Here is a 23,414-nt window from a genome sequence, read left to right on the forward strand (position 1 = left end):
ACCTAAAGCCCAGTGAGGCCTAAACCTTAACCTTAAGGCCTAGTGAGGCCTGGGCCTGGAGTGTATATCACCCTGACTTTATATTAACCTTAAGAAAGGGAAATCTAACCATAGATGAGATTTAAAATTATGCAGAGTAACATAATTATTATATATATGCATTACCCACTGTGTACCCTCATTTGCCTCAATCCTCAGAGGAGGAAGGTCATGGGACACAGTTGAGGTGTTAAAATAGTTTATTTATTTATATTAGATGAGGATGGCAGTGGATTGACCTTGGGGGGTCACCGGCACTGGGATGTGCCTCCGGGGGACACCGGGAGCTGAGCCGGCACCGTACACAGGGCGGCGCTATAACCATAGTACGGACAACAAGCCTCAGTGAGGCACATGAAACCTTAGTAAGGACATAACCTGAGACAGGGAAAATAGGACAATTACCTCCTGAGCCGGCGTAGGTCTCATAGTCCAAGCTATAGTATAGCAGTTAAATATATAATATTTAGTGTATAAACCTCAGTGAGGACATTTAAAAAGTAGTACTTACCTGTTTGTGCTGTCGCTCCTCCTTCTGCTCCTCCGGATCACTTACCTGGTGTCTTCAGCTCTCCTGGATCCTTCTGCTCCGTCGCCCCTGGAAAATTACACAAAAACGATTTAAATTTAATTAAACAAAGCCCCAGTTGCTGATATATGGATGGACTAGGATTGGACAGTGCACTGCTATGGCCCTGGGACGCTGTGGTCACAATCTCATATCACTAACCCGTAACTGTAACCATAACCGTGACCATAACCACTAACCTTGACCGTAACCGTAACCCTCACCCATAACCATAACCGTGAAGAGTAGATTTTATAGGTCATCTTTTCTGAACCAATGGCTTTTGATTAAAGGACTAAAATTCACACTTCCTGTTGCTTGTAGGTGTCAAATAACATCTGCCTCAGATTAATTTAGTCTACTGAATGATGAAACAAGGTCAAAGTGGAAGTGGGCGTGCCCACTTGAAAAATGCAGATTATGTTGAATTTCAAGCATTTTCTCCTGAAGAGTAAATTTTATAGGTCATCTTTTCTGAAACAAAGGCTTTTGATTGAAAGACTAAAATTCACACTTCCTGTTGCTTGTAGGTGTCAAATAACAACTGCCTCAGATTATTTTGGTCTACTGAACAATGAAACAAGGTCAAAGTGGAAGTCTGCATGCCCATTCGAAAAATGCAGATTAGATAAAAATTTAAGCATTTTGTCCTAGAAAGTAAATTTTAAAGTTCCGCGGTCATCTTTTCTGAACCAATGACTTTTGATTTAAGGACTAAATTTCACACTTCCTGTAGCTTGTAGGAGTCAAAAATCATCTGCTTCAGATAATTCTAGTCTACTGAACGATGAAACAAGGTCAAAGTGGAAGTGGGCGTGGCCATTTCAAAATATAGTTTAGATTAAATTTCAAGCACATTCTCTTGGAGACTAAATTCTACATGTCGCACATACTATACTGGTCCAAAGGCATTTGATTAAAGGACTAAATTTCACACTTCTTGTAGCTTTGTAGGTGCCAAAAACCATCCGCTTCAGATTATTTTAGTCTACTGAATGATGAAACAAGGTCAAAGTGGAAGTGGGGGAAGTGGGCGTGCTCATTTGAAAAATGCAGATTAGGTTAAAATTTAAGCATTATGTCCTGGAAAGTAAATTTTAAAGGTCCGCGGTCATATTTTCTGAACCAAAGCCTTTTGATTAAAAGACTAAATTTTACGCTGACCTTAACATGTAGTTCTCAAAAATAATCTGCCTCAAAACGTATTAATCAACTTAATGATCAAACAAGGTCAAAGTGCTAGTGGGCATGCCTATTTTAAAATGCAGATTAGATTAAATTTTAAGCATATTCTCTTATAGACTAAATTATGTGTTTTAGCATGTTTCAACAATGAATCAAGGTGAAAGTGCAAGTATTTTCATTGCAGTCCGAATTCTACAGGTCCCAGGTCCTCTTTTCTGTATAAGATGCTTTTGATTAAAAGACCAAAATTTAAAAGTGTGGTAAAATCTGGCTTCCATCTCTTCCTGAAACCTTCAGTCAATTGGTTTGTATTGCTTTCTGAGACACACTTCTACCAAATCACAATTTTTGTTATTGCACTCATTATTGACATCAAACTTGCTTTTTAATGGCATCAAAAACATTCCCCAAGAATTCCAGCTGGGTTATTTTCAGACAAAAGTCAATCACATTCCAGTCAGCATAGTCATCTGACACTTCTCTCATTTTCACGCATAAGCATGATATGCTTTGGACTGGGCTAAATCTTTGCCAATGAAAGATTTTCTCGCTGGTTTATATTTCTCTGATTATTACAATCATCTATTATGAGCAGGTTTCCTGTTAAGGTCCATTGCAAGAGAAATATTACAATAGTTTCATTTAGGAACATGTCTTTTTCACAGCATGCAGTTTGATTAAGTTGAGGACCAGGAAAGCCAAGCAAAATATGGAATGCTTCACGAATTTGCGTGTCATCCTTGCGCAGGGGCCATGCTAATCTTCTCTGTATCGTTCCAATTTTTGTATATGTGCTGCCATAGCAAGCACATAGTTGGTGCCTGATGAAAGATTATATAGGTGAGGAAGTGGTATGAGCATTCCTCATGTCGGTGGCACAGCAATGGCTATGCCCTGGCCCTATATTTTGCCAGAACATGAGTATAAAGAAGCTAAAGTATTGGGAAATGTTTCTTTCACACTTCCCTTTGCATGTAGATGTCAAAAATCTGCCTCATAATATTTTTGTCAACTTAACGATCAAACGAGGTGAAAGTGCAAGTGGGCGTGCCTATTTAAAAATGCAGATTAGATTAAATTTCAAGCATTTTCTTGGAGACTAAGTTATAATTATCGCAGGTACTTCGAAACTAAAGGCTGTTGATTAAAAGACTAAATTTCACACTTCCTGTAGCTTGTAGGTGTCAAAAATGATCTGCCTCAGATTACTTTAGTCTACTTAACGATAAAATGTCAAAGTGGAAGTGGGCGTAGCCATTTTAAAAAATAGTATAGATTAAATTTCAAGCATATTCTCCTGGAGACTGAATTATACGTGTCCCACATACTCTTTACTGAACCAAAGGCTTTTGATTGAAGGACTAAAATACACACTTCCTGTAGCTTTGTAGGTGTCCAAAATCATCTGCCTCAGATTATTTTAGTCTACTGAACGATGAAACAAGGTCAACGTGGAAGTGGGCGTGCCTATTTGAAAAATGCAGAACTGCCCACCCGGGGAAAGAATTGTTTCAGCCCGCCTCCCCCGCTGAAAGAACTGTTTCGCCGAAATGACCCCGCGCGATTGGCCGAGCCGCAAGACTAGCTCCGCCCGCCCGCGCGCTTATATAAATGAAGACCACGGTTGCGGGGACATTATCGTCGCATCTGTCACTCCTTTTGCTTCGTCTCCGGCGTCCTACACAGCTCTAACAAGTAAGCCTGAGAAGCTGCTTATTCTTTTTTTTCGGTCCTTTAACCGATTGATTTCTTGTTTTGCAGATCGTTAGTTTGATGATGTCGATCCGATATGTCATATTGCATAAGAATGCCGATGCTCACAATGTAATTTTAAAAATATTTTGTATAGAAAAGTTATGTAGTCTTTGTCATTAATAATACTTCTTGCCAGTAATTTAACATAAACATAGCCCTGTTTACTTAACCTTATGCAGTGAACCAGGGGCCCCTTGCATGGGGGGGCATTTCTTCCCTCTTTGCAATAATTACCTTATAACTTCAGATATAAAAGTCACAGACACATGCCTGATACCTAAAAGCAAAGTTGACCACTTTACAATTGATTGTAGGAAGTTCAATAACGAAATGAATAACCTGTGTATAATTTATGGACATGCGAATATAACAAAAACAATATAACGTCTTTGTGTCTTAGATTTTTGTAAATATTTAAAAACTACCTAATGGAATAGGTCCAATTTTAAAAATCTGGTTCCCAAACTTGTTTTCTACATGTGTGCCCAATTTCATATCATTTGATGCAGCCCAACAGGTTTTACGGAGGAAAGAGCAAATGGTGCAACTGGGAGCCTTTCCTATCCAAAACCTAACCTAAACTAATCTGAAACTTATCCAAAATGGCAATAGTGTAACTAGCAGTGTTTTTTGCGGTAGCAACTTTCTTTCTAAATGCATTACCACTTATAGGTCATAAGTAACAATTTGTCACACATCATCACCACACATTTGTAGGAAAATCTATATTTTATTCACATGACTTGTGCCAAACATCCAAAACCTATCCAAACTGGCCACAGTGTAACTAGCAGTGTTTTTTGGGGTAGCAACTTTCTTTCTAAATGCATTACCACTTATGGGTCATAAGTAACATTTTGTCACACAAAATCACCACACATTTGTAGGAAAATCTATATTTTATTCACACGACTTGTGCCAAACCTATCCAAAATGGCCGCAGTGTAACTAGCAGTGTTTTGGGATAGCGTCTTTCTTTCTAAATGCATTACCACTTATTGGTCATAAGAAACATTTTGTTTCTAACCATAACCCTGCATAACTGTGCCCAAACAAAGCCCGACAAGTGCCCCGCATAACTGTGCCCAAACAAAGCCCGACAAGTGCCCCGCATAATTGTGCCCAAACAAAGCCCGACAAGTGCCCTGCATAACTTTTCCCAAACAAAGCCGACAAGTACCGTACATAATGTTGCCCAAACAAAGCCGACAAGTACTGTACATAACTTTGCTCAAACAAGGCCGACAAGTGCCCCGCATAACTTTGCCCAAACAAAGCCCCGCGTAACTTTGCCAAAGTGAAAGCCAAAAGCGCTGCATTACTTTGCACACTTCAAAGCTTGACAAAGGCGATGCGGAACTTTTCCCAATGTACCACAATACAAGTGTTACCAAAGCAAATGTTAATTGTAATTTGCTGAGTCACGTAATTATAAAAATCTATAGAATAAAAGAGTAAAATGTAAACTGTAAATAAATGTACTTATGTCGAGCGTTGCACCCTCTCCGCGCAAAAAAGCGTCCTCCATCGAATCAATGGATAAAAGCGACACTTTCTTCCCCCGAACCACTCTTCAAAATCATCTTCTGTGCTTTCTCAACAGTGAAAGTCATCCGAGCCATTTTTCTTCAGTCAAAAAAGTTGTTGTCCGAAAATAACTGGGTAAACTCACGGAGACTACGTGCGCAATGCGTACTCGAGACACTCCCACAAATACTGCACCTGCAGAGAATAATTTGCGCATTCATGTCCCCAGCGCGAAAAACAATGCCCTATCAGCACATCCCATACCATTTTGCAAACCTTAGACACACCTCTATTGGATGAAGCAAATGACAATGTAATTTGATGTTCATGTAAAAAGTTTATTATGGTGAAACATAACCATGGGCAAAGGTTCAGTGCGTAAAAAATAATGTGCTAGCAGGGAAGCAGAGCATATATCTGAAAAAATACTTGACAATGAAGGATTACAGTGATTGATTTATGTACATAAGAGATCAAGCTTTCAAACGAGGGTAACTTTGTCATTTTATTCACTGGTTTTCTTCTAAAACTACGAAGATAAAAAACATTGCACGAATGTACAGAATGCCGACTGACATTTTTCCACGATGAGTGAGCAAGCTATTTGAGAGCATTACAGTCATATTTATGGAAAAATGCGTGTTTTGTCTTAATACTGTGACGGTTTATGAATTATTGGCCATGAAAGAAATAGTTTGAAGTGCTTAGTTTTCATTTTATTAACACTTATATTTTACTTCCTGACAGTAGACCAGTTAAAAGATGGCTACCATGGTCATTTTATTTTTACTTGTTACAAAAAACCATGGCACAAAAATTGAGCAACTTTCTACAGATATTATCTGAAAGGTTTTTTGTAGTGTAACAAGCCGTTTTTGGTTGATTTGATACATTTGTTTCTTTTATTGAACGTCATTTTTTTCTGTTATTGAAAATTCTGACGTATGCGTCCGAACCACTAGGCGGCGACAATGAAAGAGTTAAAAAGATGCAAAAATTCTCCAGGAAACATTAAATCAATACATCAATAAATTTGCCAAATTCTCCAGGAAACATTATATTAATATATCAATAAATTTCACAGCCCTGTTTACTTCAAAAGATGCAAAATTATCCAGGGAATATTAAATCAATATATCAATAAATTTCACAGCCCTGTTTACTTAAAAAGATGCAAAATTATCCAGGGAACATTAAATCAATACATCAATAAATTTCACAGCCCTGTTTACTTAAAAAGATGCAAAATTATCCAGGGAACATTAAATCAATACATCAATAAATTTGCAAAATTCTTCAGGAAACATTATATTAATATATCAATAAATTTCACAGCCCTGTTTACTTAAAAAGATGCAAAATTATCCAGGGAACATTAAATCAATACATCAATAAATTTCACAGCCCTGTTTACTTAAAAAGATGCAAAATTATCCAGGGAACATTAAATCAATACATCAATAAATTTGCAAAATTCTTCAGGAAACATTATATTAATATATCAATAAATTTCACAGCCCTGTTTACTTAAAAAGATGCAAAATTATCCAGGGAACATTAAATCAATACATCAATAAATTTCACAGCCCTGTTTACTTAAAAAGATGCAAAATTATCCAGGGAACATTAAATCAATACATCAATAAATTTGCAAAATTCTTCAGGAAACATTATATTAATATATCAATAAATTTCACAGCCCTGTTTACTTAAAAAGATGAAAAATTCTCCAGGGAACATTAAATCAATATATATATTTTCATTTCATTATGTCTTGCATTATGTCCAAGAGATGTTTACATTTATTGAGCTGTTCAGTATTTTTTGCTGAGAATGCAAGTATAACATGGACACAGCTCTGTTTACTTAAAGATCTAAAAATTCTCCACGGAGATAATATATCAATATGTATTTTCATTTCAGTATGTCTTGGTTATGTTTGCATTTATTGAGCTGTTCAATATTTCTTTCCTATCAGAATGGATTCTGCACCAGTTTTCCGCTTTGAGCCCAGTGCGGAGCTCACTCTGTGCCCCTCACCCAAGGCACTGGCCACCCAGAGAGCCCGTGTGGGCCAGACTGGAGACGCCCGGGACCACCGGCTGGTAGCAAGCGAGTGTGCTATCCAGTTTGGCCAGTACCGGGGGAAAACCTTCAAGTGGCTTCTGTCCAATGACGCTGGCTATGCTGCCATGGTCCTGGCTGGGCATCAGGCGGAGAAGGAGTCCGGCAACCTGAGCGACACTACAGCAGCGAGCAGTGTTATGAGAAATAAGGATGTGTTCTTCAGGTAAGCCATTAAACCACAAGGCACAAAATCACTACATCCCAACAACATTGATAGAAAAGTCCAGTGTTAACCAATCCCTCATTCCATTTCTGCACATAGGTATGCCAGCTCCTTCCCCAAGATGAGTGAGGCCATCAGGCAGCGGCGGCGGGTGGAGGCTCCATCACACAAGTCACTTGTGGGATTTGGTGCACACCGGCATTGCACCTACAAGGAGCTGTATGAGTGCAAGGGCAGGGAGAGGAGGAGGTAAAGTCTCTGTTTTTGCTTTACATATTGTAGTTTTTGCAGTTATTTAAAGTTCATGCATAGGACGTGAGCACTCACTCTTAGTAGTAGCCTGCTAAATGTGCTTGTAATAGTAATGATTGTAATTTTTGTAATAATGACTGATGATTTATGTCCCCCCCCGCCCCCCGGTACCCTGCCCGTCATCCAGCTATGTCCAGTGGGTTAGGGAGCAGCCCAGCAAGCCAGGGACCAAAATGGATGCACTGAAGAAGTACATCCAGATGAAGGATGCACAGCGGGCACCGCCCAGCTCTGTGCCCTTCGAGGTCCCCCTTGCCGTTCCGGGCTCCTCTAAGGCGATGACCAGCACAGCTCCTGGTAAGCTTTAAATACAGTTTATGCAGAACTAACAACTGCAGTGTTCTTTTGTTCAGACTTATATACTAAGATATTTTCCATTCGTGTTTGTCAGAGCCCTCAGATGCAGACCTCCTGGCCTGTGCAGTGGAGCTTGAGACGTCAGGTGAGTCTAAATGTAGCGTCTCCTCCGAAAAATGGTCCAGCCTTAACTGATGGTTTTACCTTTTTATTGCGAACCTTGTGTAACAGAGTTAGAATTGCACTTTGTTAAAATTATAATATTTTCAGATTGTATTGTGATTTTTATTTAAAGGTTTTATTTAATATTTGTGAATTTTATCATTTTGAAAACACATTTTGCAGTCATTTTTATTCATTGTCTGTGGCAATTACAAACCTGCACATCGCCCCTTTTTGTACCTCCTGTGTTTCCGTAGTTCGCCTTTTTCCCCGCTTCCCCTCACAATGCTGCCGGGTATTGATGAGGGTAAGTTGTGCGGAGAGTTGCTCCTGAGAGTATTTAATCGTCTCTTTTTGTATTGAAAATAGTTGTCATTTGTGAAAGTTATATTACTATATTACGGTATTTTTGTCTCGGTTTTATTGCCAAATTAAGTTTGTGACAAATTTTACGGAGTTTAACATAAGTGCTAAATGCACGTGGGCAGTCCGCCATTTTGTGTTCGTCATTTTTATTTCGCAGTGAGAATACTGTTATTTTTGTATGTATAGGGGTCAGATGTGCACTGCAGTCCGAAGACAATATATATGTTTAATTGTCTTCTACAGGTACGTTTATTGTCTATCATTCTCTTTACAGTTTAATTACCTAAACATATTTAGCTCTGGTGCATTTCATTCTTTTTTTTTCCACATAAATCTTTGTATGTAGTTTTTTGAATTTGGTTTAAGGTTATAAATCAAAAATGTGTTAATTCTGTTGTAACTGGGAAGAAAAGAAAAACGTTTTCCTGTCGATTTTAATGTATCCTTATGTATGGAAAAGTGGATAAATTGTAAAATTTACGAAATGCTTTGACATACATGTTTCAGAAAATAATTAATCTGACCATACAATGCTGCCGGGTATTGATGAGGGGGTCAGATGTGCATTGCAGTCCGAAGACAATATATATGTTTAATTGTCTTCTACAGGATTCAATAAAATAATGGAAAGCAGCTTTTGGTGTTGTTCTGGTGTCTAAGAGTGAAAAGCAGATCCGTCACACTTGCATTAATTAAACAATACACTAATGTACCAACGTAAGGGCTTGTGCCGCTTCGGAGGGCGCAAATCAGTATGTCCTCCCCCTATTTCCCTTTACGTGAGTGCTTACCAGGGCTAAGCACGTGATTTCAAAATAAAAGTCCCACAAAACAAAGTAAAACCTAGGCAATATAAATTCACAAAATTATATAAAAATAATACCTTAGGCATATTAAATAATACAATATTCCCTTGTCCAACAAAAAATAGAAATTGGGCCATTTACACTAAATATATTTTTGAATAAATAAAATGATGCATTGTACATACAAAATTTGCTAAATTATACAAACATATGAACTGTATATTTACTGTTGTTGTTGTTGTTATTATTCATCTTTGTTAGCCGTAAATGCTGAAGTGGGATAAGGTAAGCAGCTAAGCTGAATGTTAGCCTCACTGTCCTTGGTGCTGGTGGTCTACGCTGCACTGGCCTGCATGTCCTGTCTGCTTGTCTGCCATAGTAGGATAATTACATAGAGAACTTAATACTTAACCACAACTTTTCTTTACATGCCTATGACTATGTGCTTAAACTTGCCTTTCATTAATTAATTAATTAATTAATTCATTCATTCATTGTCTTGCTCATCCTGTCATTTATTCTCTATTAATTTTTTAATCATTTAGTAGAAATCAAATAACAGTATGGCTTCTGCTAGTTGCTTTGTAACACTGCTCACAGTAAACTAAAAAAAATGCTGTATGTCATGTTTCCAACAACACTGGCCATGTAACTGTCAGTCTGTCTGTGCCCCCGCCCCCCACCCCCAAAGCGGTCGCTTCACGCTCCTCTCCCCGGAAAGCCTCCGCAAAGGCAGACGTCTCTCGTGCTGCTTCTGAGGTGAGATGTAGCCAAAACTGCATCCTGCTTCATTTATTTTATACTAAGAGTGAGTAGTAGAACGAGTTCCAAATCAGATATTGACATTATTATTGTTGTTTTTTTTGTAGGACGTCCCTCTTCCAGAAGCCTGGAAGCCCCAGCTGCCAAAGGAGCAGCACAAGTGGATCAGCCGCGCCCTGTTCAGGAGGAATAAGGACGGGAGGCCTGTCCTTATTGACTCCTTGCAGTTGTGGTGGCACCCGCCCGCACCACGCCCCGTCTTCAGTCAGCCGCCAGCTTCACCCGCCCCTTTCTTCACCCGCCCCTTCTTCCTGTGGATGCCCTACCGCATTTGGGCGTTTAAGCTCGTGTGCAGGCAGCCCGACTGCTACCGGGTCGGGCAGCGCCTGACGTCCTGCGGCCTGTACAAGACAAGTTAGGAGGGTGCTGGACATAGACGGCTGGTACTTCATGGCCACTGAGTACCTCGAATGCCGTCTGTGTAAGAAGGTGGCAGGCTGGTCACAGGACATCTTGGGGCAGCTGGACCCTGCGCACCGTGCAGAGTTTCCGGCCGTCCTGACGTACAGGTAAGCATTTCTCTATCTGTTATGCATTGGGATGCGAACATCTCTGAGCCCTGGTGTCTGTTTGATCTGACGTGAGGCTGCTTGGCCACTTTGGCAATCTAGCAAAAGGTCAGAGCAGGTCAATCACTCATGTCGCCTCGGAGCCACAGTGTCTGATAAAGTCCCTTTGATCTGACACCTGGCAGCTTGGCCTCTTTGACCTGCTCTGACCTTTTGCTAGATTGTCAATCACTCATGTCACCTCGGAGCCCCAGTGTCTGATAAAGTCCCTTTGATCTGACACCTGGCAGCTTGGCCTCTTTGACCTGCTCTGACCTTTTGCTAGATTGCCAATCACTCATGTCACCTCGGAGCCACGGTGTCTGAGAATCTCTTTGATCTGGCAGCTTGGCCTCTTTGACCTGCTCTGACATTTTGCTGGATTGCTACATGTGAAGTCGTTAGCACCCATTGTTCTTGCCTGGGCCCCACGCACCTTTGAATCACCCCGTACTGTGCTCTTTTACACCACCACAATTACCCTTCCACCCCCTGACAGAGACACACACACGCCTACCTCTTAGTGTAGTTGAAAGGTTGGTCTTTTTGAATGAAATCCTTTAACTTTGTGTGCATGTGTGTGTTTTTGTGCTTACAGGTTGTCCTATGACCTGAAGGTGGTGAGGCTGATGCGACAGCGTTCGCTCGGCAACAGTGTCTCCATGCTGCACAACAAGCTGAAGGAGCAGCACAGTGAGACCTGGATGGCACGCACACTGCGATATCTGGCAGTGTGCAGGAAGTTTCAGGTCCCTGGTGCTGTTGTGCAGCAGGTGGCACTACCACCACCCATGGCGCCCGTCCCCTCAGCCCAGTGGCTCCTCACAGTCCATGCTGAGGATGTCAGGTCTCCAATTGGGGAGATGAAGGCCAGGATCACTTCAATTTTTTGATTTGTCTTGAAGATGGATTCCACAAAGAAGGTAATTTTCACCACCTCTCTCTCTCTCTCTCTCACACACACACACACACACACAGGCTTTCAACAAAACTGGATTGATGGTAACCTTTTTCTTTTTAGGTGACCAAGAAGCTGGCAGGTGCAGCGGCTGGAACAATGGCCTGGTCAACCAACGTGGGCAATGAGCACGGGCAAGTCCTCATGTCCGTGCTCACTGCTCATGAGGGTGACGGGCTGTTGCCCATGGCAACGGGGCTGATGCGGCGCTACCGTGAAGCCGGTGTCCCTCCGCCCAAGCTCCTGTACGTGGACAGAGACTGCTGCTCGTCGGTGGGGAAGTCCAGAGCGGCCGCCATGTTCTGCGAATGGGAGGAGCTGGTCGTCAGGCTGGACGTGTGGCACCTGATGCGAAGATTCGCGGTGGGCGTCACCACGGACAGCCACCAGCTCTACGGCCTCTTCATGGCGAAGCTGTCGTCGTGCATTTTTGAGTGGGACAGTGCAGACGTGGCTCGCCTGAGGGAGGCTGTTCGGGCGGAACTGGAGGGGAAGCAGGGCATCGTGGGCCTGACCGAAGACCAGATCACCGGCAGGCTGACTGCGAAGATGCTGGCTCGGCACTGTCGGCGCCGTACGCGCGGAGCCCAGGAGACTGAGCGGCTCATCGCTGAACTGCTAGAGGCCTTCAGGGATGTGAAGGACACGATGGGCATCCCCCTGCTGGACAGCCAGAGGATGGACGTCATATGGGACACCCAGAGGCGCCACCTTGGTTGCATCCAAGACCTTCCTGGATTATGGCTTTACACGGAGACGGGGCAGCTGACCAAGGGAGGGATCGTCCTCCACACCTACCGCTGCGCGCGCGGCTCCACGTCGTTGTAGTCGTTCTACCTCCACCTCAACCGCTTCATCCCTGGTGAGTATGTCCTCCTTACACTTTCTGCATGTGCCTTTGCTACTGAATTAGTACACGTGTGTGCGTACTGAGCGACTTAACATGCACGTTTCCTTTGTTTTACAGGCACCTCCGCCAACGCTGAAAATTTCCAGGCCTACCTGCTGGAAGGGTTGGTGCAGTGGAACGAGGACAGAGCGGTGGCGGCGGACCAGCCGGAGCAGGTGCTGCGCTGTTACAGTGGGCAGCTGCAGCACAGCCTCAACCACCTCAGCCAGGAGCTCCTGGGCCTCAAGCTGGTTGAGGACTATACAAACCAGGGGGGAGTACACAGGTAGGTGTGGTTATGTGGACCATCACCATGTTCTAACCATGGACCATCTCCCCGGTTATGTAATGGTTACGGCTTTGTATGATCTGCCATAATTCTGTAAGCCGGATTTCGCTGCAGGAGAACTCATCGGGGTGGAGTACCTGTACTCCCAGCAGTGCAGATGGCACCCCCGATGTCCTGGAGAGCTTGGAGGATGAAGGCTTTGAAGAGGCAGACCAGGAAGAGGAACATGACCACACCATTTCCTCTCTGCACTTCCCTGATGGCTCCCTCCCTCTGCACTCCTCACCCGCTGCTGTGGCAGAGGTCCTCTCAGCTCATGCAGAGCTGCCCATGGACCAAGGCCCCAGCACTGTGACTCCTGGCACTGGTGATGATGAGGATGATGATGGCGATCATGTAAGGCCAAAACTGGCGACGCACAATCTACATTCACTGATTTTTTTAATTAATTTAATTTTTTTCAATTCACTTAATGGATATTTGCAGTGCTGTTTCACTCCACTCACACTTTGCTCCCTTTGTCATCCTGTCAGGCTTTCAGAGGCCCCGATGGAGCCCCGGGGTACGACCACGTGGTCAGGCTGGCGGGGTACCTGGTGGGGCTGCGCCACGAGCTCTGTCTCTCGGATCGTCACGTTGCCAGGATCGTCTCTCTCTGGAACAACCTGCCAGAGAGAGACAGGCAGCGTGTCTCGTACCCACCGAGGCACAGGGAGCGGCTCCTTCAGGGCAGGTTCAAGGCTAGCCACTAGAAAACGTCAGTGTGCGCAGGCAAGGAAAGCCTGAAGCGGTGAGTGAATTGTCTGTGATATTACAGATTTCCAGGCATGCACTCCTTTGCTGCTGTGTTACACTTGGCCTAACTTCTACATTTTTTTTGAGCAGCTGCCTGCTGGGCCAAGGCACCGGGCCTGCACAGTGGCCTCATGCGAGCAGGCTCGTGGAGGCCATCTGCTTGGAGCTCTCACTTCACCCAGCTGGCCAGAAGATCGCTAGGGTGAAGCTGAACCGCTGGGCTGCCATCCTGCAGTACTACGGCAGGATCAGATGGCTGGTCCTGAGCAGCCCGGGGCTCATGCAGGCCACGTCGCTGCAGCTTTTCGAGATAAACCAGCGTACGCTGTCTGTTTAGTAAGTGTGTTCAGCCACCATTTGAGATAATTTTTTTTTTTACAGCTTAATGGTAAATGCTGACTAAAGTTATTTACAATAGTCTTCCTGCAAGTGTAGCGGAAGCTAAAACCATAGGTTCCTTTAAATCAGAGCTAGATAAGATTTTAACAACTCTGAGCTATTAGTTAAGTTCTCCACAAACAAGCTTGATGGGCCGAATGGCCTGATTTAACTCTCGTTTGTAAATTTCTTATGTTCTTATTTAAAAAAATGTCTCGTTTCCCGTAGGCATAACGAGTTAGTCAAGCAGCAAGAATGTGCTGTGCTGTCCATGGACATCCCTCTCCCCACCACCAGCCTGACAACAGCCGCCCCTCTACCTGAGCCCAGGCAAAAGGAGCCAGAGTCTGCTGAACCGCCTTCAGACCTGAGCCAGTTCGGCTTTTCGTCCCCTCCTGACCTGTCCGGGCAGGCTGTGCAGAGACGGCAGCAAGCTCCCCCTACTGCAACTCCGCAACCCCAGCCTGCTCCCCTGCCCCCTGCATCAGTCCCGCCTGTCCCCTTCCCTGCCCCGCCGACACCTGCACCAGCCATAGCTGCCCCGCCGACACCACCGGCTCCCTCGCAGGCAGACTTCCCCGGCAGCCTGCCCGGGTTAAAGACTTGGAGCCGGACCACCGAGTGGAGGCGGAGGAAGGCAGCTGAAGCTTTGGCCGTTTCCCAGGGTCTCCCCATCACACCACTTGTCAGCCATCCGCACTACACGTGCACACAGTGTGGGCAGCCGCGGAGGCAGCAGTATGGACACAGGAGATTTAAAAATAAATTCTTCTGTGAGAAGGCGGAAGGGATGTCTTTTGAGCAATGGAAGGCACAGCACGAGGAGCCGCGTTAAATTATAATGTTTTGTTGTTATTTGTTGTTATGTGTATTATTTATTTCAATTGCTTTGTGTGATTTTTGTAAATAAATTCTTTTTCTTTTTTTCCCTGACTTTTCACAATATATTAATAAATATATAATTATTATATATTATTATTATAAATTTTATATTTATATTAAAATAATTATATATATTATACGTTTTTGTTTTGCTGAAGTAAGGCACATATAAGCAAAGTAGGGGTATTTTCAGACTTATTTCAGAGGTGAGGCGGAGGCCGGATTCGATCCCACGACCCCGTGCTCCGGAGCGCTGTCTCTTAGCCCTAGGCGGGTGTCTTAAAGGGGCAACAGCGCTGAGGTAGGCGGGTGTTTACATGAAGAAATCATGACAAACTAACACGAAATGAAGATTTCTTTCTGACTTCATTTCATGAAACCAGGGCTTTGCCTATAATAGAACGACCTAACATTATAGAAAAACGTCTTCACATCAAGTAATCATGACAAACTAACACAAAATGAAGATTTCTTTATAACTTGAATTCTGACTTCATTTCATGAAACCAGCACTTCCCATATAATAGAATGACCTACCATTATAGGAAAACTTGTTTACATGAAAAAATCATGACAAACTAACTGAAAATGAAGATTTCTTTATACCTTGAATTCTGACTTTATTTCATGAAACCAGCACGCCCCGTATAATAGAACGATCTACCATTATAAGAAAATGTGTTTACATGAAGAAATCATGACAAACTAACACAAAATGAAGATATAATTAAAACTTGACATTGTGACTTCATTCCATGAAACCTGCGTTTCCCTTATAATAGTTCGACCTACCATTATACGAAAATGTGTTTACATGAAGAAATCATGACAAACTAACAAAAAATGAAGATTTCATTATAACTTGAAATTCTGACTTCATTTCATGAAACCTGCGCTTCCCCTATAATAGTTCGACCTACCATTACAGGGGGTGCAGAATTATTAGGCAAATGAATATTTTGTCCACATCATCCTCTTTATGCATGTTGTCTTACTCCAAGCTGTATAGGCTCGAAAGCCTACTACCAATTAAGCATATTAGGTGATGTGCATCTCTGTAATGAGAAGTGGTGTGGTCTAATGACATCAACACCGTATATCAGGTGTGCATAATTATTAGGCAACTTCCTTTCCTTTGGCAAAATCGGTCAAAAGAAGGACTTAACAGGCTCAGAAAAGTCAAAAATAGTGAGATATCTTGCAGAGGGATGCAGCACTCTTAAAATTGCAAAGCTTCTGAAGCGTGATCATCAAACAATCAAGCGTTTCATTCAAATTAGTCAACAGGGTCGCAAGAAGCGTGTGGAAAAACCAAGGCGCAAAATAACTGCCCATGAACTGAGAAAAGTCAAGCGTGCAGCTGCCAAGATGCCACTTGCCACCAGTTTGGCCATATTTCAGAGCTGCAACATCACTGTAGTGCCCAAAAGCACAAGGTGTGCAATACTCAGAGACATGGCCAAGGTAAGAAAGGCTGAAAGACGACCACCACTGAACAAGACACACAAGCTGAAACGTCAAGACTGGGCCAAGAAATATCTCAAGACTGATTTTTCTAAGGTTTTATGGACTGATGAAATGAGAGTGAGTCTTGATGGGCCAGATGGATGGGCCCGTGGCTGGATTGGTAAAGGGCAGAGAGCTCCAGTCCGACTCAGACGCCAGCTAGGTGTAGGTGGAGTACTGGTTTCAGCTGGTATCATCAAAGATGAGCTTGTGAGGCCTTTTCGGGTTGAGGATGCAGTCAAGCTCAACTCCCAGTCCTACTGCCAGTTTCTGGAAGACACCTTCTTCAAGCAGTGGTACAGGAAGAAGTCTGCATCCTTCAAGAAAAACATGATTTTCATGCAGGACAATGCTACATCACACGCGTCCAAGTACTCCACAGCGTGGCTGGCAAGAAACGGTAAAAAAGAAGAAGAACTAATGACATGGCCTCCTTGTTCACCTGATCTGAACCGCATTGAGAACCTGTGGTCCATCATCAAATGTGAGATTTACAAGGAGGGAAAACAGTACACCTCTCTGAACAGTGTCTGGGAGGCTGTGGTTGCTGCTGCACGCAATGTTGATGGTGAACAGATCAAAACACTGACAGAATCTAAGGATGGCAGGCTTTTGAGCGTCCTTGCAAAGAAAGGTGGCTATATTGGTCACTGATTTGTTTTTGTTTTGAAATGTCAGAAATATATATTTGTGAATGTGGAGATGTTATATTGGTTTCACTGGTAAAAATAAATAATTGAAATGGGTATATATTTGTTTTTTGTTAAGTTGCCTAATAATTATGCACAGTAATAGTCACCTGCACACACAGATATCCCTGTAAAATAGCTAAAACTAAAAACAAACTTAAAAACTACTTCCAAAAATATTCAGCTTTGATATTAATTAGTTTTTTAGGTTCATTGAGAACATGGTTGTTGTTCAATAATAAAATTATTCCTCAAAAATACAACTTGCCTAATAATTCTGCACTACCTGTATAGGAAAATGTGTTTACATGAAGAAATCATGACATATTAACACAAAATGAAGATTTCATTATAACTTGAAATTCTGACTTCATTTCATGAAACCTGCACTTCCCTTTTAATAGTTCAACCTACCATTATAGGAAAATGTGTTTACTTGAAGAAATCATGACATATTAACACGAAATGAAGATTTCATTATAACTTGAAATTCTGACTTCATTTCATGAAACCTGCGCTTCCCCTACAAGAGTTCGACCTACCATTATCGGAAAATGTGTTTACATGAAGAAATCATGACAAACTAACACAAAATGAAGATTTCATTATAACTTGATATTCTGACTTCATTTCATGAAACCTGCGCTTCCCCTACAAGAGTTCGACCTACCATTATAGGAAAATGTGTTTACATGAAGAAATCATGACAAACTAACACAAATGCTAACACGCTAACTTGAGAATGCAATGGGGCTAAGTGCGTCCCAGTCCCTTTCCCGCACTCCTGCCTAAGCTGTTTGTTGGTTACGCTAAGCCTAGCCAGATTTGCTAGGTCTACTTGATGTATTTGATAGTTATGCAAAGGCTGCCCAGATTTGCTAATGTCGTTATAGATTTGATAGTTACGCAAGGCCTAGCCAGATTTGCTAGGTCTAATTGATGTATTTGATAGTTATGCAAAGGCTGCCCAGATTTGCTAATGTCAAGTTATGGATTTGATAGTTACGCAAGGCCTAGCCAGATTTGCTAATGTCAAGTTATTGATTTGATAGTTACGCAAGGCCTAGCCAGATTTGCTAGGTCTAATTGATGTATTTGATAGTTATGCAAAGGCTGCCCAGATTTGCTAATGTCAAGTTATGGATTAGATAGTTACTAGGGGTACACCGATTGCAGTTTTCTGGCCGATCAACGATCACCGATCCTTAGGCAACCTTACCTGCCGATCTCGATTTTTTTTTGCCGATCTTGTTTCTTTCATAACTAAAAGACAGTTACTTCAATGTTTCCATTTTTATTGAGTAAATTGATATGAATACTCACAAAACATGAGGTAGTGTCCTCAAATATAAATGAACATATAAATGAGCATTGCTGTTTGAACTACAACATCATATTTTTTCTTCCAGACTTTAATTTCTCTAATTTTGTAAAAAAAAAATATATATATAGCTGTTATGACACACTTGTCCAAAAAATAGGGAGGGAGGCAGCCTGCACTGCACCTCTCTCGGGAATGGGAGAAAAGGCTGATTTAACCCTCTGGGGCCTAGGGGTAGGAAACACACTTTCACTGACTGGGGCATGATCACACATTTCATCACACTTAATTCATGGCAAATAAATTATTTCTTATATATTTGTTTTGCCATTACACTCATCTTTATTTTAATATATATTGTAAATATGTCAGATTTTTGTTAAGTTTGAAATTTGACATCAAAGTATAGACATTGCAAAATGCAGTTTGGAACACTTGCAGAAACATTATAAAAGTACATAGTAAGCAATGCTGGCAGTTTGTTTTGATCCCAGATATCTGATCACCAAAGTCTTGGCTACATGAAGATGACTAAATGGTGTAGATGCAACATTAATTTGGATAAATAAATAAGAAAAACCTAACTCATGTAACTATTTCTGGCTCCTTTCATTGAATATGTAGCAACTTTCATGTGTATGAATGAGCCATTGTCACCTGGCCACGTCCCCAACCCCCTTTTATGGCGCTGAAGGGGATGTATCTGGATCGCGTTTCACCGTTGTGCTGTTAATCAAATTACCATGCGAATGCGATTTGAATACGCGCTAATGCGGCTATTTAGAATGTGAATAGCGATCTTCGGGTGAGAGCGGTACTACACGCCCCCGATGCAGGTAAAACAAAGTAAGATGACATGGTTTACTTTTTTGCCGATTTAACCTAATTAAAAAAACTTTAATACTTCCGACAATGGACGTTTTGAAAAGAAGACAGATTACGGATTTAGCCAGCGTTTTTTTCATGATTATACATTAAGATTTCAGCGAGATATTTATAAACTGAAATAGACGCGAAAAGTACGCGAAAAGTACGCGATGTCGTCGACGACATACTCGACCCCAAAGAGTTAAAAGCATATAACTAAGATCGGTGGATCTCATGGGAATATGGTCGATTTCTGATCCCCTCAAATTAACGTGATCGAGGCCGATCGATCGGTGCACCCCTAATAGTTACGCAAGGCCTAGCCAGATTTGCTAGGTCTAATTTTCATAATTACATTGTTTGTTTTATTCCGTTATTTCGTGTTTGTTGTTTGTGTTAGGTGTAATGTCTGTCTTATGTAAGGAATAAATGCATGTCTTTTACACAACTTTAGCCTCCGTCATTGTGTGTCTCATAATAAGTTCCTGCCTTTGTGCGATCACTACAACTGACATAAGACAGACATTGCACCTAACACAAACAACAAACACGAAATAACGGAATAAAACAAACAATGTAATTATGAAAATGCAATGACCGGATTTAAATGAGTAACCTGAAATGGGAAATACTGTTCTGCAAAGCAAGCACAGTTTGTGGAAACATGACCCTAAAATCTTATAGCAGGTTAACAGAACAGCTTAAGTTGTTAGAATGAAAGGAAGTTGGTTTACTTGGTTGAAGAGTGGGGGGGGGGGGGTCTTGGCAGTTGATGGCAGAGCTGCTGAGCTGATGGCACTCAGGAAGGCGCGGCGTTTGGAGCAGTGGAGTGGAGTCCCTTTAGATTCTCTCTCCTGGTGAAGCTTTGTCTTGGGTGCTGTTCTCTGTTCAGCTGGGCCTTCACCGGAGGACTTCTGTGGGCTTCTCTCCTCCCGGGCTGATGTTCTCCTTCGGGCTGGCGGTTATTCTCTGCGCTGCTGCTGGTTGTTCTCTGCTCAGCTTTTGTTCTGAGGTGCTAGATTTTTATGGTCTAAAGTAGGGGTGCACCGATCGATCGGCGCACCGATCGATCGGCCTCGATCACGTTAATTTGAGGGGATCAGAAATCGACCATATTCCCATGAGATCCACCGATCTTAGTTATATGCTTTTAACTCTTTGGGGTCGAGTATGTCGTCGACGACATCGCGTACTTTTCGCGTCTATTTCAGTTTATATATATCTCGCTGAAATCTTTTTGTATAATCATGAAAAAAACGCTGGCTAAATCCGTAATCTGTCTTCTTTTCAAAACGTCCATTGTCGGAAGTATTAAAGTTTTAAAAATTAGGTTAAATCGGCAAAAAAGTTAACCATGTCATCTTACTTTGTTTTACCTACATCGGGGGCGTGTAGTACCGCTCTCACCCGAAGATCGCTATTCACATTCTAAATAGCCGCATTAGCGCGTATTCAAATCGCATTCGCATGGTAATTTGATTAACAGCACAACGGTGAAACGCGATCCAGATACATCCCCTTCAGCGCCATAAAAGGGGGTTGGGGACGTGGCCAGGTGACAATGGCTCATTCATACACATGAAAGTTGCTACATATTCAATGAAAGGAGCCAGAAATAGTTACATGAGTTAGGTTTTTCTTATTTATTTATCCAAATTAATGTTGCATCTACACCATTTAGTCATCTTCATGTAGCCAAGACTTTGGTGATCAGATATCTGGGATCAAAACAAACTGCCAGCATTGCTTACTATGTACTTTTATAATGTTTCTGCAAGTGTTCCAAACTGCATTTTGCAATGTCTATACTTTGATGTCAAATTTCAAACTTAACAAAAATCTGACATATTTACAATATATATTAAAATAAAGATGAGTGTAATGGCAAAACAAATATATAAGAAATAATTTATTTGCCATGAATTAAGTGTGATGAAATGTGTGATCATGCCCCAGTCAGTGAAAGTGTGTTTCCTACCCCTAGGCCCCAGAGGGTTAAATCAGCCTTTTCTCCCATTCCCGAGAGAGGTGCAGTGCAGGCTGCCTCCCTCCCTATTTTTTGGACAAGTGTGTCATAACAGCTATATATATATATATTTTTTACAAAATTAGAGAAATTAAAGTCTGGAAGAAAAAATATGATTTTGTAGTTCAAACAGCAATGCTCATTTATATGTTCGTTTATATTTGAGGACACTACCTCATGTTTTGTGAGTATTCATATCAATTTACTCAATAAAAATGGAAACATTGAAGTAACTGTCTTTTAGTTATGAAAGAAACAAGATCGGCAAAAAAAAATCGAGATCGGCAGGTAAGGTTGCCTAAGGATCGGTGATCGTTGATCGGCCAGAAAACTGCAATCGGTGCACCCCTAGTCTAAAGTTCATGAATAGGGATGACCAGGAATTCGACTCCTGGCCCAATGGCTGGCCATCCATTTGGCGGGCTTTCGGAAGGGGGTCTGTATCAGTCCTTTTGGGATTTATGGCCCGCCTGATTCTACCTTTACTGATGATTTTCATTAAGCTGTTATCACTTTTGATACATCCACTTTTATCGTAATCACTGACCAGATTCGCAATCAGAGGTGATTAACAATCAGTTTGATACCAAACATGCCATAACAGCTTCACAGGTACATATCTCATACCATCTGCATTAATTGATTAAACAATTAATTATTTTATCCATGTGACTCATTCACATCAGTATGCGATACAGGTGTTTTGGGTTGCACCTCAACAGATGTTACACTTTGTGCAGATATTACATCAAATATTCATATTACAAACAGCACATCTTATCCATAGATAGGCGTGGCCGTTAGTTTGTGGTAATAACAATATAAGTGGCACATCTGGAAACAACATATTTTGTTTGGTGTGGCTTATGCCAATTCATCTTCTCCAAAATGGATAAAATACACCTTAATTCAGTTCTTTTAACATAGCATGGTAGAAACAAAGAAACTTGGTGAGGTCCACCAAGATCAGATAAGGACCGCAAAGGAATGTTGGAAGAGAAGGGGGCGGTTTTAACAAAGAAGACTGTAGTTAAGACACATTGGTTACATTCACTTTCCAGATTCTTCTGGTATACCATGAGAACATATATACAATGGTAGCTATTGTGGAAGTAGAATTGGACATTAGTAGGACCGGGAGGGGAGGCATATTCGGTCTGTTATGTCTTAGGCCTTAGGCCAGAAGAGATTGTTTTGAATACTGTGTGACCTCGCTTTGTGATAGCTGCCTGCAGTTGGCTCCGCAGAAGCTCGGACCTTGGAGGGGCAGACAGTGGAGCAAAGGGGGGGAGAAACCACTTGCAGGAAGAGACTCGAAGCCACCCCAACTGGTGCACAAAGAGTTATAGCTTAATAGAATAGTAGTAGTCAATATATAATATGTTATATGCAATTGATCGTATCATGTTAATCATACTTATGTTAATCATACTAATCATATGTTAACCATGTATTTTCAGTGATTCAGAGACAATACGTCAATGTGTTAATCATTAATCAAACATTAACACTGATTCAATGTCATATAATTAATATCTATATACATATCTCATGTAGAGTCTAGAAGCCGAGGCTGTCTCCAGTAAGTTGCGTACAATGGGTGGATTTTACCTTGCTACCAAAGTGAACCAATGGAGCGGGATAATTGTGTTTGTTATACGTTTCAGCTTAGTTTGTTGATGTTTCATGACCAATCAGGCCTTAGAAGGCCTGGTAGTTATGTTTTATCTACTGGTTGCTCTGTGTGCCGGGTGTGACTTGGTACCAAGTGCCAGAGTGTGATGGGAGCGCTTTGCTGAACTTGCTGGAATAAAAGAGATTTTCTTTACTCACCAAACTAAGAGGTCCAGACTTTTATTCCAAGTCCTTGATTTATAATTTTTCTACCACACTATACCAATCTATTTATTTAAATTTATATGTGTTCAAGAGCAAAGAGGTGAAATAGGTGATACTCCGTGAACATGGTTATAAGGGTGGCACACAAAACACTAAGATTGTCTAAGGACACATAAAAACATAACGTATTTGTATATTGAGACTAGTAGTCGTGAGTAAATCAATATACAGGGTATACAAAAGCCCAACTTAAATGAAATTTCCTTTAGGGTGTTTGTCTGTTGGGTGAGTGAAATGT

At 41.7% G+C, this 23,414-nt stretch overlaps 2 protein-coding genes and 1 non-coding gene across 4 annotated transcripts; 2 read left to right on the forward strand and 1 right to left on the reverse strand.

Annotated features, from left to right (window-relative positions):
* Positions 1–2,495: 2,495 nt before the first annotated feature.
* On the reverse strand, positions 2,496–2,602 carry LOC140586926 (U6 spliceosomal RNA). Its single transcript, XR_011988716.1, has one exon. It is a non-coding gene; the product is annotated as a U6 spliceosomal RNA (small nuclear RNA).
* Positions 2,603–3,391: 789 nt separating this feature from the next.
* Positions 3,392–11,439, forward strand: LOC140586924 (uncharacterized). Of its 2 annotated transcripts, XR_011988715.1 has the most exons (8): positions 3,392–3,487; positions 7,053–7,364; positions 7,464–7,613; positions 7,804–7,973; positions 8,068–8,118; positions 9,999–10,066; positions 10,177–10,638; positions 11,276–11,439. XR_011988715.1 is itself a non-coding variant. In XM_072708462.1 (7 exons), exons 2-7 carry the CDS (start codon positions 7,054–7,056, stop codon positions 10,486–10,488), a joined length of 1,062 nt encoding a protein of 353 aa, XP_072564563.1. In that variant the 5' UTR covers positions 3,392–3,487; position 7,053; the 3' UTR covers positions 10,489–10,671. The 2 variants fall into 2 exon arrangements, 1 of the variants encoding a protein (XP_072564563.1); XM_072708462.1 differs by lacking the exon at positions 11,276–11,439 and having other exon boundaries at positions 10,177–10,671.
* A 46-nt stretch (positions 11,440–11,485) lies between these two features.
* On the forward strand, positions 11,486–12,741 carry LOC140586925 (uncharacterized). The gene is made up of 3 exons (XM_072708463.1): positions 11,486–11,600; positions 11,699–12,497; positions 12,603–12,741. Exons 1-2 carry the CDS (start codon positions 11,583–11,585, stop codon positions 12,461–12,463), a joined length of 783 nt encoding a protein of 260 aa, XP_072564564.1. The 5' UTR covers positions 11,486–11,582; the 3' UTR covers positions 12,464–12,497; positions 12,603–12,741.
* The last annotated feature ends 10,673 nt before the right edge of the window (positions 12,742–23,414 follow it).

Source organism: Paramormyrops kingsleyae, unplaced genomic scaffold (genome assembly GCF_048594095.1).
Source record: "Paramormyrops kingsleyae isolate MSU_618 unplaced genomic scaffold, PKINGS_0.4 ups95, whole genome shotgun sequence".
Taxonomy (NCBI): Eukaryota; Metazoa; Chordata; class Actinopteri; order Osteoglossiformes; family Mormyridae; genus Paramormyrops; species Paramormyrops kingsleyae.

What these genes read in the sequence shown, in the direction of transcription:
- LOC140586924 (XM_072708462.1), top strand. Translation starts at nt 7,054, where the DNA reads ATGGATTCTGCACCAGTTTTCCGCTTTGAGCCCAGTGCGGAGCTCACT. An exon ending in AATAAGGATGTGTTCTTCAG is followed by an intron (nt 7,365 to 7,463) that starts GTAAGCCATTAA and finishes TTCTGCACATAG; the next exon opens with GTATGCCAGCTCCTTCCCCA. An exon ending in AGTGGAGCTTGAGACGTCAG is followed by an intron (nt 8,119 to 9,998) that starts GTGAGTCTAAAT and finishes CCACCCCCAAAG; the next exon opens with CGGTCGCTTCACGCTCCTCT.